At 27.3% G+C, this 13,704-nt stretch overlaps 1 protein-coding gene across 1 annotated transcript; it reads right to left on the bottom strand.

Moving 5' to 3' along the window:
• Positions 1-621: 621 nt before the first annotated feature.
• Positions 622-12,525, bottom strand: LOC136080755 (urea transporter DVU1160-like). Its single transcript, XM_065797817.1, has 4 exons — positions 12,329-12,525; positions 8,159-8,721; positions 7,423-7,994; positions 622-1,204 (listed from the first exon to the last, which is right to left on the bottom strand). The coding sequence occupies exons 2-4, from the start codon at positions 8,704-8,706 to the stop codon at positions 732-734; spliced, it is 1,593 nt and encodes a 530-aa protein (XP_065653889.1). The 5' UTR covers positions 8,707-8,721; positions 12,329-12,525; the 3' UTR covers positions 622-731.
• Positions 12,526-13,704: the final 1,179 nt, after the last annotated feature.

The following is a 13,704-nucleotide window of genomic DNA, read 5'->3' as shown; positions in this document are numbered from 1 at the left end:
GTCTCCAGCTTTAATGTCGTCTCGAGCTTTAAAAGACAAGATAGCGTTGAAATTCAAGTAGAGATGAAGTTTTGCAGTTGTTTTTGTCTTTTTAAGCTGAAGATCGTCTCCAGTTTAAAAAGATAAGGCTTTGGAATTTATCTTTGTAAAGGTCTTCTGCCTAATCACCCAATTTAAAACACGTTTTGAATCATGCAGGCACTTAAAGTAAATTAGGCAGCACTTTTTCACTTTATGAAATTGAATTTGCAGATAGTTTACCTTCGAATCCTGATTATATGTTATAAAACTGTGTACGTAACACATGGATTGATCCAATAACTATTTTACATTTGCGGTTAGAAATAGTAATTTATATTTAAAAATTAACATATAAAGAAATTATATAATTTGATAAGCCTAATAATGTAACATAACTAATATAAGTAGTTGATATATATCATTAATTGAATTTTAAAAGTTAAATTTATTTAGGTTGTGAGAAACAAGAAGATTATCATCAACATACTATTGTAAACAAGACTATTATGTTTATACAAAACTAAACAAAGAAAAACAAGACTATTATGTTTAAAACAAAACTAAACGAAGAAAAACAAGAAGACAAAAGAAAACAAGAACTAAAGTTAAAATGTTAAAATTCAAAAAGTTATTGGTCTTTGTTTTTTGCAAAAAATATCAATTTTTTACATTGTGTGTGTGTGTGCATATACTTATATAAACTATAGTAGCTAAAAAGGAAGTAATTTTCGCACCATTTTAAACTGAGTAATTTTTTTTCTTCGATTTAATTGACCACAATCACGTTCTTTCCATGATACCTTTTTTTTAATAATGCATTTTTTAGCATCTGCCGCCTGCGTTAATGAGGGTAATATCGATTGGCTTTTTTCAAACATATTTTTTAATACAATATTCTCAATGTTATTATTTTCTTCGTCAATACGCGATTTATATTCTACATCAACTGAAACCTCATCGTCATTATCTAATGGATCTAACCACGCCGGTCGTGCAGTCATAATCAACCATGTAGTTGCTACAAAAGGTATGGTTAGTACAGGTAATTGAAGAAAATTATTAAGCAAGATTGCTTCCACAGCAACTTGAATGAAAACGGTAAGAGCAGCAGTAAAAACTCCAACAATGAATGCTGCAAACGAGGTTCGATAAAAAACGCCACCACCTATGGAAGCAGCAGCACCTTGGTATAAATAGTTTTAAAACAAGATTAATGATAAATATAATCCATTCATTTTAAATAAAAAATTACAATTTTAATTATTTTATATATATATATATATATATATATATATATATATATATATATATATATATATATATATATATATATATATATATATATATATATATATATATATATATATATATATATATATATTAGGGTAGGCTCCTGTACCACATTTTTCAAAAAATTTTGTAAATGGCTGCATAAAATATTGTTCCTTTTACTATAAAAATAATTTTTCGTTATGAAAGTGTTTATGTAGTTTATCACTAAGTTCTGCCGAATTTCATTTTTAGTCTAAATTAATTGAATAAAACTAAAACACAAAACTTCCATTGCTTCTGTTTCGTTTATTTTTTAATTTCTTTGATTTAATACTTACCATTCATTGCGCGTTTCTATTGAACTTCATTTAGACAAAAAAACGTGTCACATGTATGTCACAGTACTCTTTTTTTTTTTTTTAAATAAGCATTTGATATTTTTAATATAATTTTTGCTTAGCTAACCACCAGCTTAGATTAAAAACAATATTTTACAACAAGAGACTTAAAAGATTATATTAAGATAATAATAAGAATGCAAATTATATTTTATAATACATAAAGAAATTTGTTTTGCAATGACTTTCCAATGCAGTGTATTTTTTTCAAATAAATTGTTCAAAATGCACCTACCTAATTGTAGGGAAGGTTTGTATAGCTAGGGGAAGAAGATTCAACGCAAAAATTCATTGGTTGAATTGTTATTATAGTGGGGATATGTGGAGATACGTTGGAGCTATCGTAGTTTGGGGGAATGGTCATTAGTTTGAGGTGTGTGAAGGTGGTAATTTCTTTTTATAGTTTTTAAGATTAAATTCTTACGCAATCATTATTTTTAAACACATTTTTATATCCTGTTTAAAATGGAAAACTGGAACTCAAATTTACTGCATAGTTTTACTGTATTTTGTTTTTTACGATACAATATTTTTTAAAATTCTTTTTCTGCTATTTTTTCATCAAACAATAGTTATTAGTAACTTCTCGCTTACAAAGCGTGCCCTCTATCACACTGGCAGGGCCGCATTATCGCACTAGCAGGGCCGTCCCGAACGGGGGTATGGGCAGTGTCCCATCCCATCAAAGCTGTTATATATGTATTTGAGTTAGCACATTTGTACATTTAGCATTTCAGTTGGCAAGTTTTGAAGTATAGTTGGCAAATGCCAAATATCGAGGACTTTTTTTGCTGTTGTTGAATAAGCAGGATAGATAATTTGTAAAAATTCATTTTTGTTTGAGGTTCTAAGATTTAAAATTTTTGAACGGTTGCAATGAAAATTTATAAAAATTCCTCTCTGGCTCACATCATATTTTTTTGATTAATCATTGGGTCATTTTAGTAAACTTTATTTCAAAAACAGACAACAATTGATGTTATTATAGATTTATTAAAAATTATTAAAATCAAATCGCTTCACAAATTAAACTTTCCTTATGGAATTTGCATTAGATCCCTTGATATTGAAAAATCTATCTAAAAAAATTAAAACTAAAATTGAGTTTACTTTAAAAAAGGAAAATTTCACGCAGAGGAGATTTGGCATAAGATGCTGCAGAATTATCATTTTTGAATTATCATTATCTTAACTATCAAGGCATAAAATTAGTTAAGAAAATAGTTCGAAATATATTCAAAAAAATATACATATAGAACAAATTCAAATAAAATTTCTTAATTTTGTTTGAATTTGTACAATTTTGTACTTGAACGACGTCGCTCCGACGTCGTTCAAGCTACGTTGTTTTAACGTCGCTAAACGTCAAAAATCGTCAATAAAACAACATTGTTTTAACATCATTATATGTCGCTGATGACGTAAAATAAAATACAATAATAATCTCACAAAAATATGTGCATGATACAATCAAAAATTGTTTATTTATTCATAGCTGCCTAAACAAAAAGCTACCTCCTATATTTCATAAGTGGTTTAGTTGCAGTGCAATTAGCTGTCAACAAGAAATTCTTGTTGAGGTGCACTGAGTGTGCAAACATATAATACAAAATCCTACGCTACATTCTTTTAAATACTTTGCATTAATGGACTGGAATTAAATTCAAAATAAATTAAAATCAATCTCTTTAACAACATTAAAAAATATGTTCTCAAAACCAAATTAAAATACTACTTGCTACATCAAGATAAATAGAAACAACAGTTGTATCACTGGGGATAAAAGATATATCACCATAGAAAATGTATAAGATATAAATATGAATGTTGATTAATAGCAACCTTCTGTGAGTGTATTATTTATTTTATTTGCATTTTTTTTTTTGTTTTGTTTTGTTTTGTTCGTGGTCGGTCTCCTCGATTTAGCCTAGCTATATGAGAGTGAACCATCCAGAATGTAGACTGTACATAAATTTTTTTTAACTTATAACATTCTTATGTAAAACATCTATATTTCTGGTAAATATATTGCCTTTGTTGTTCTTAAGAAGACATTATAAAGATGAGCTGATGTAACGTGAATACTATTTTGAAATTTCAATGATTTAATTGGATGCACCCCAAAACAATCGCACTTAATTGTAACTACCATGTAAGGAAAATAAGAGAGTCACATAAGATTAATTATGCCCAAACAAATTACTAGATAAGGCATTTCCTACCGCTTTTAAACAAGGACAATGGTGTTTAAATTGCGTCAAATACCTCTCTTTAAAAAAATCTTTGAAATTTCAAAATAGTTTTCACGTTACGTCAGCTCATCTTTATAATGTTTTTTTAACGGGGTTTTTTACATACGTTTTTTTGTGAGATTATTATTGTATTTTATTTTACGCCTGACGACGTTCTGAGCTAATCAGACTGAAATATTACATAAATAAATTAAAAAATTAGTACTTTGCTGTATTTTTTGTTTTATATATTAATTAAATAAATTATCAAGCACTACAAGAAATGTCATTAAAACAAATATTGTTGATGAAAATCTGAAGTAAACTCGCTATATGTATAGAATATTTTGATTGACATCAAAATACTCCATACATATAGCGTATTGATTGAACTATCTATGCATTTATTTGACTGAAATAATAATAAAAATTAAAATAATGTTTACTTAAACTAACGTGTTATGCATAACTATTTATAACTAAATATATCTATTAACATAATATGAAAATAATATTGCTTTGAACAGAATTAATTTTTATCCCTATTTAATTTAAATAGCATTTTAATCAAATCCCTATTTAATTTAGATAGCATTTCAATTTAAATAGAATTTTAATCAAAATAACTCTATAAGTAAGTTAATTTCATATAAAATAACTGCCAAAAAGCATTTCGGAGAATAATGTATATGCCTTTTGCAGATAAATCCCAATAGTGATATATTATAATAGGGGTTAGGGGTTAATTTAATTCCGAAATAAACTTTTTTAATTAATTTTTTATGCCAATTTCAAATTACTTATTTTTTTTTTTTATTATAAATATTTATCCTTCTACTTCAATTTCAATAAAAGTGATTTTTTTAACAAAACAATTAATTGTTACGTTGAACTAATTTTATTATTAGAATCCATGGTAAATATTTTTATTTTATTTTATCAATAAAATACGTAGTCGTTATGTGTAGTTATTAATACAACAAAAAATTAGGCATTATGCATGAAATTATTTTATAAGGAACAATTTGTAACAATAACTAGTGAAAATGCGAAACAACTTCATTGCAGCCGTGGAACAAGGATTGGAGTTCTTTCTCTGTATCAAGAGGTCTGAGGTTCAATGTCGGCTCTGGAAAAGTAAGCGACATTGTTAAGAGGACGGTGTGAACTTCTTAGTTAAATTGCTCTTCCACGGTGCTTTTTGATAAAACCCTTAGTTCTTCTTGGTACACCTTAACAACTAAAAAAAAAAAGCCATCGTCGTTGATTGTGGATTGTTGTGATTGTTGTATTTTTCAAGAAGAAAATTTAAATTATTAACTTATTCTTATGTACCCATAAGGCGGCATTTTTTGTATGGATCTTCGCAGAGTAGATCTTCGCAGCAATGATCAACCGTTTTTTCCCTAAAATAAACATCCCATTCTTTAATGGTTTTTGACATTTAACAGATCTTTCTCTTTTTCAATATATTCATTATATCTGATTCACAAGTAAAATGGCTGTCTTCAAATTTTAAATAAGCTGTAATAGAACTTCTATTTGGACGCCTAATGTAAAGCTTGCAGTTTTATTTTTGCTAACGATGTCTGAGTTGTTTCTTTTACTGGTTCCAACGGTACTTTATATTTTCAAATTTTTTAACAAGGGACACATTTCCTAAAATATTTTAAATATATCTGAACCATAATTTCATAATGGTTTGGATATTTAAGTTTATTACCACGAGGAACCTTTGTAATTGACGGTATTTCCGAAGCCGAGTGCAATGAGTGCCACGCTGACGCTCAAGTTCAATATAATTTGTAATTGTTTTATCAATTACAAAAACTTGATTAAAATCGTAACACATCAGTTATTCCATAATTGTATCTTTTAACAAACTCATAATACTTACTTATTTTCTGTTGAAGTAGTAACGCAAAATTTTGCAAAACTATATTTTCAAGTATGATACAATCATCTAAGTTTTTTGATGCCTATATACAAACTGCTTTTACGACTAAGCAGTCAATCTTGCTTTATGAAATTTTCCAAAAGAAAATTTATTGTTGACTTTATTAAAGACAAGTACAAAAATATCCCTGAGTAAAGACAACTTTGTATGATAAAATTTGTCAACTACTGGGAGATTTCTATAGAAGTTTATTAATTTTGATTTATTTGTTTACTAGTTCATGATTTAGTTATTTACTAGTTTATGATTTAGTTATTTACTAGTTTATTACTTCTTGTTGCAATATTTTTCATTTTAATCGGTATCTAAATTTATTTTATAAAATTAATAGCAAAGTATTTTCTATCAAAGTAAATCAAAAGCAAATTTTTACACCAGTGTAAGACTTAATTTTGTTTAAACGCAACTTTATTTTAAATTATATTTTATAATTAATTTTAATTTAAATCAAAGTTTATATTGCATAAATTTAACATAAAGTTGCGTAACTTTACACGCAGAGAATACCCTGCAGATTTCTAGCTTTTAAGTTTTTTATATTTTTAATTGTTAAAAATAGAAGTAGAAGGTTAACCAGAAGCAGTTCTACAAATAAAATAAAGTCGGAATGGGGGTGGGGGTGGGTGTATTTTATCCTTAAAAAGTACCGACTGGTTCCCCAAAAAAATATAATAAAAAATAAAATAAAAAAGTTCGTTAAAATTAAAATTAACCCGACCAAATTGTGTCAATTACTCAACTATCCGACTATTCCTCAAAAACCGACTATACTTAGAAAATCACTTTCTTTTGGGGTGAGACACTCCTTCTCCCCCTAAAATTGTCTTTGAGGTAAACCACAAAAAAATAGCAAAAACTGAATTGTTTATTGAACTTTTCTAAAAAAAATTAATTAATAATTACTGGTTGAACAAAAAATATAGATTTTTACACCCTACCTAATTATAAGCTAATACGCATATTTTATAGCGCATTTGTATTTCATGTAAACTCATACTTAACACATAGATAACATTAACATTAAGTTAATAGAGAACATTAACATTAATAGAACATTAACGTTAATAGAATAACATTAACATTAAGTTAATAGAGAAATATTGTTTTCTGAGAACAATAAAACTGTCGACATTCATATTATAAATGTGTCATAAAAATTCTAATAATAAACATTCGTTTGCTTTTGACCACAGACAGACATAATCCTGGATAAAACTAAATTGGTTTTATCCGTTAAATTTACAAAAATTTAAAGAGCAAATAGTATTTGATATATATACGTATACACATATATTGTTTTACTTTTTTAGACAGTAAAAAATAACCCGACTGGTCAGAGATTTATTTGATATTATTAAATCGACCCCCTGTGAAATGCCTTGGTGTACCACTTCCTTAGCCCAACATTGATTATAACATAAAACAATAAAAACTTATTTAAATTTTTTTTGGAAACAAAATCCATGAAGCAAATATAAGCTTCATAAAAATAAGGTGTTCTGTAAATCGCTATTAAATTGATAATTAACTAGGAATTACATACCAGCAGCACTATAACCATATATCCCATTATGTACTGCAATTAGACTTGCTTTAGGAACAATTAGTACATATCGAGCTATAGTTGCAGCTGTGAGTGCTCCACACACAGAAGCCAACGCTGCATATTTATTAGCAATAGCAATTCCAATAACGACCATCCATCCACCTAATGTAGTATTAATAAACATAAATTGTCCTACACCTCGTACAGCAGCATCATAAAAAAAAGTAAACGAAGGAGCCACCCAATCTAACGGGACGTTTTTATTTGCCATATCTTGGGTGTAATTACTTGGTAAGCGACCCCAATGCAACGTTGAAACATCACCTTTGCCGTTACCAATGATAAAGAGAAATAACATGCATGTGATATTAAAAGACAAAGTTAAAGCAGGTAACTCGTTCATGTTTTTACTTGCCATATGAATGACACCACTAACAGCCGCTAGTACGGCATTAATGGCCATGCCACTAGAGTTAAACGTAGAAACCACAACATTTGATCCACGACCTGTTACCTGATCTGCAGATATGAATGAACACACAGCACATCCTATCAAAGCGCCATCATATCTGCATTAAAAGAATATATTTATATAGTTTAATTAAAAAATAATTGATTTAACATAATATTTTCATATTTGGACAAATCTCATGCAAACCTGCTATAAAGAGTTCAAAAGCTGTTATCATACTACTGTTTACGGCAATGACTTGATAAGTTTTGCTTCACTTACCCTAGAAGGCCGGAACCCACTTCACTAAAGGGTGGTAACGATATAATCATAGCAGCAACTGTAGAACAAGAAGCACCAACTATTGCGTATATTAACAATTTAACAGATGTTAAGTACAATCCAACACTAATCAATATTCCAGTGATTGGATGATTACATAGAAACACTTGCCCGAAACCACGTAGAACAACATCAATAATAATTAAAAGTGTATATAAAATTCTTTCCAAATGATAAGTCCATTTTTTGGAACATTTATTATTTTTTTTACAAAAATAACTTTTGTTATATAAATGCGTTTGAGTATTAAGCATTGAGCCGGTAAGACATATTTCAGTGAATGTTTGTTTCAGCAAATTTAATATTCGATTACTTTTTTTGATTACTAATTGATTTGATTCGAACTGATTACTATTAGATTTCCTTTCCTTTGTATTGTTGTTGTCACTAGGTAGTTCAAAAACAGATTCAATATTTTTATTAGATGTAACCAATTTGGAAATTGAATGTTCTACTGAATTCTCTGTTGTATTACCCGTTATTTCCATATTTCAAGTTATTTTCTAGAAAATTACAAAAATCACACTATGTTGCACAGGAAACTTTAAAAGATCACAATAATATGATAGCATATTTAAAAAAACAATTGTAACTATAATATGTTTCGCAGGGTTTAATTAAAAAGCTTTGTATTCTTTTGGTTGTTAAGTTAATTAATAATCTAATTTAAAAAAGCACATTGCATTGTATTATTAAAAACCCAAAAACATAAATTACGAAATATAATAGAAAAACATAAGTTATAGAATGTAAACTCAATAAGATAAATTTCAGAATATAAAAACAAATATACCTTATATCTAAAATTAAAATTAACCTATAATTAAAATTATAATTAAAAATTGAAGATAATGAGTTGAAATTAAGTTTTATTTTAAACATATTCAACTTAAAAATATTCAATTTAAATATCCTGCAACTTTATCTTCTAATATAATTCAACTTATAGTGATATATAAAAACCTTTACTTTAACTTAATCAAGAACTCTTTCATAAATAAACTTTTATCATATTAGTTTTAAATGATATGACCATTTGTATTCATTTTTGAACAGGTTGTTGACCAGTAAATTTTTTGAAAACATGTACAAAAAATTCACTAGGTAAATTTATTTTATATAAAGTATTTGTGAAATAATAGTCGATCAATACTTTTATTATTATTTGCTTTTGTACTATTATATGGTCATGAAAGCACTCACACACACTATTATATGGTCATAAAAGCACTCAGTGTTTTTTTGTTTTGTACTATTATATGTTCATAAAAGCACTCAGTGTTTTTTTGTAAAATAACCATAAAAGTTTGCTGAATTCTTTGGAGACAGTCTATGCTGACACTGCTTTATAGTCATGTCAGTTTTTAACAACTCATTAAAAACATTATTATTAGATTAGACATCTAATGCAATGCTTTAGAGAAAAAAAATGCGGTTTTATATTCGTTGAAAACGAATTTAAAGCCGCATCTTTTATATTTTTTGAACTTTTTTATAAAAATTTAAAACCTCAAAAATTTTAGAAAAAAGAGGATCCTAAACTCTATGTGGCAGCATCTTTTGAGTTCCATAAAATATATTTTGATAAAATTTGAAACTTAATTTAGTTTATTATTGGAATTTATTCTTCAACTGATTGAATTGAAGAAGTTTGAAAGTGTTTTCAGATTGCGGTGGTTCTCCTCTACATTTCGAACTACGTCTGGTATGATCACTTTGTTGACCCCAGTGTACTTATGGTTCCTAGGTTGATTAAGTTCCTTAAGCTGATTAGTCCTTAATGATGTCCAACTGTAAAAAAGTCCTGATGATTCCTTAAGCTGATTAGTCAAACACGTTCACAACAACCTTTAGAGGTCCGTGGCCTCCATAAATACCAAAACGTATAACATAACTAAAACGATCCAATTTTCTGAAAGAACAAACTTCAGGCAGGGTTCACAAACTCTTTGATCAGATGAATCAATGAGTTTCCGAAAGATATAATCTTATTTGTCTTCATTGACACATGAGAAAAAAAATCTTTTTTTATCTACGTTTTTGCTTAGTATTTTATATACTAGATTATTTTAATTTTATAAATCTAACAAATTTTTAATTTGATATTCTAAAAAATTGTTTAATTTAAACAACTTATCAGACCACTCATGTAATTGAGTGAGACTAATTTGTTTAAGTTTTATTGTACTTTTGCCATTGTCTTGTATTTAAATATTGTTTGTTGTTAAATATCGTTTCTTTAAATATTTTTGTGTTTATGCTATTAGTTTACTATTAATTCGCAATTAGTCTCTAAACTAAAGTAACTTTAATTTGAAGCGCAAATCACGTGTTTTGCAAAGTGGAGCAGAAACACCCTTAAAAATCTCACCCTTAAAAATCTCTTGCGTCTCCCTGGTTGAGAGAAATTATTTTTGACTAATGATAAAAATAAAATAAGGTGCAAAGTTATACACAGTATTTTACCCAGTCAGGAGTAAAAAAAATATAGTACCATGCGTATTATAACTAAATACAGCTTTGAACTAGAATTTTATGGTTTTGCAAATCACATTACGACGTTATGTGAAATAACGATTATTCACAACGTTTTATTACACAGACAAATCAGTTTAGCAAGCAAATTCTAAAGGTTGTCTTAAAATGGAAGTTGTTGTGGAAATAAGTTCGTTATTACATAATGTTTTTTCGCAAAAAAATTTTTAACAAATTTTTATAAGGATGAGAACTTTTTTCAAAAGTTCTCATCCTTTATTGTCTTTTGACATCTCTGGCTTAGATACATAAAAAAAGTTTTTATTGGAAAAAATAAATTTCTGATTTGCTATATTTTCCAACCAATAATGGTAGAGACTGTGAATTTAAACATAAAAATAAGAGACCATGTTTGTCTGAAGACTTTTCATGACTAACAAGAGTAATCCATTGCTTCAACATTTGTAGCTGTAGAAAAATTATAGCAGTTTTTGAAGAGCATAATAAGGTTGTTGTAAATGTATTGAGATCAGAAAACTCTTGCGAAAATATTTACTGGAATACTTTTCAATAATGAAAATTTTTCTAGTCGATCTTTTAAGTTACATTTTTAAAGCTATTTTTATTAAAGTTATACAATAAATAGTTAACACAAGTGAGCATTTAAACAAAAAAATTTAAAGCAAAATTATATCTAAATGTCATCAAAGCAAATTCCAACTTACTCAATTCAATGCAGATTAAAGTTAGATTTACACTTAATCTATTTTTGACGCCAGAACTCATTCCGTTGTTTAGTATTTCCACGTAAAACAAAATCTTCCAATATTAGTGACAACAATGTTGTTTTGTTTTACATTTTTCACCTGCCACATTAGGCTACCTGCTTTATTCGGGTGGATAGATTTTAAATAATATGCTTTTAAAAATGTGACCTTTTTTACAAAGTGTATTAACGTTTAACTGTTTAAAGTGTTGTACATATTTTTAACTAATTACTACAAAACAAAATCAAATAATGCACGTTGGACTTGGTGCTAAAACTTGAACTGATTGATAAGTTACATAACAGGAACAGATAAAAAGTTTTTTTTTTAATATATATATATATGTATATATATATATATATATATATATATATATATATATATATATATGTATATATATATATATATATATATATATATATATATATATATATATATATATTAAATTCATCTAACTTATAAATAGCAAAATAAATACTATGATATTTACAAAGCAAAACTCATCTTAAATTTATTTAAATTATAAATAGTAAAATAAATACTATATAAAAATAAGGTCGTGCAAAAAATGTTGTTTCTAAGCCACCAAGTTATGCGAACATAGTGTAAATCTTTTATTAGAGTTTTGAAAGATTTCATTAAAAAATTTTCTTGAGAAAAGTGTTCAGTGATATTTAAAATTACATTCTCCCATAAAAATGGTCCGCGAAATAAAATATAAGTTTTCCCAAAATTAGTTTGAAAAAACGACTATCAAATTATATTATTATTTCTAAAAATATGTTTATCCTATCTCTTACAAACTATGAACAGGCAAAGATTTGATAATGTATTTATCCATAGAATACACAGCATTAAAAATATTTACCTCGAATATATAGACAGCATTTATTTATTATAAATGAGGGTTGGCATGAGCAAAATAATGTGGAAATTTATAAGACATACTACTACATTCTTCTGTTGTCGATAGAGAACTTTACTTATAGTTTACAAGTACTATCTCATTGAATGTTTGCAGTGGATAAAACAATCAATGGACCGTTCCCTCTATAAAAAATAAGCGCAATGCATTTTGGTCTTCGTATTCACCGAAAATAAGTAAACGTTATTATGTTACGAAGATTAGCGGTTTTTGCCATGCACCAAAAATAGGTTGTGAAAATTGTTTAAACTGCGGACCTGGAATGTTATTTATACTTACGCGTAAACGGAAAACGATTTCAAAACAACAAAAACCTACTTTTGGTGCATGCTAAGAAATTTGGTTAGCAGACGATCCCATGGCTCAAAAGGAGGTGAATATTTTCGTTTGCCGTAGAGTTTTTCCCATTGCTCAAAAGTAGGTAGGCTTTTTCGGAAACCGTTTAAAAACATAAAAGTAAACAAAAATTGACACGTTGTTAAAGTAAATATTAGTATGGATCTATATTCAGTTCTTTATGACGACAATTTAAGCCTGAACAGGTCTGAAGAAAGCTCTGAGGAAAGTAGAATTCTACGAGGTTATTTATTCCGTATGGATTAATTTGTTAAAAGTTGCATCAAGATTTGTAATTTATGATTTAAATGCGTCACAATACAATAATTTGTGAGGAATTCAAATACCTCAATTCAACGATAATAATTTGTGAGAAATTCAAATACCTTAATTCAACGATTATAATACATCGCATCAAATTTATTCAATCATTAATAACTAAAATAAAAATGTTTAAGTTTGAAAAGAAAAATTTGACAACAACTCTAGATTAAAATTAAATTTTTACTTTAGAAATTGTTGAAGAGGATGGGAAAATCCCAGATATTGACTTTTTTTGGCAGTAAATTGCATTGATAATGATTTGTATCTATTTTACTAAATAAGTATAAGAAAAAAAAGATTTCTTTTAATTTTGAAATCTTTTTAATGTGTTTATTATAAAAACAAAATTTTATTAAGGTTTACCTTTTTCTTTTTTTTCTATAATATGTTATACTATCATCGTTGTGATTTCTGAACTGTTTTTAAAACTATTTGTAACCATTTGTTATAGGAGAAAAAACCAAACTTGTTTATTATTGTAAATCACACGAAAAGGCATTGCATTGTATAAAAATTTTTGAAATAAGAACAACAACACAATTTGTAGTGAATTATGCTAATAAAAATTTTGGTAACACAGGTTAGCTGATCGCCAAGTATTCTAATTTTTTGCAGGATTTTCTAATAAATTTTTTGCATTAAGTTGCTAACCCAATAAT

Source organism: Hydra vulgaris, chromosome 05 (genome assembly GCF_038396675.1).
Source record: "Hydra vulgaris chromosome 05, alternate assembly HydraT2T_AEP".
NCBI lineage: Eukaryota > Metazoa > Cnidaria > Hydrozoa > Anthoathecata > Hydridae > Hydra > Hydra vulgaris.
This window is presented reverse-complemented; position numbering and strand designations above follow the sequence as displayed.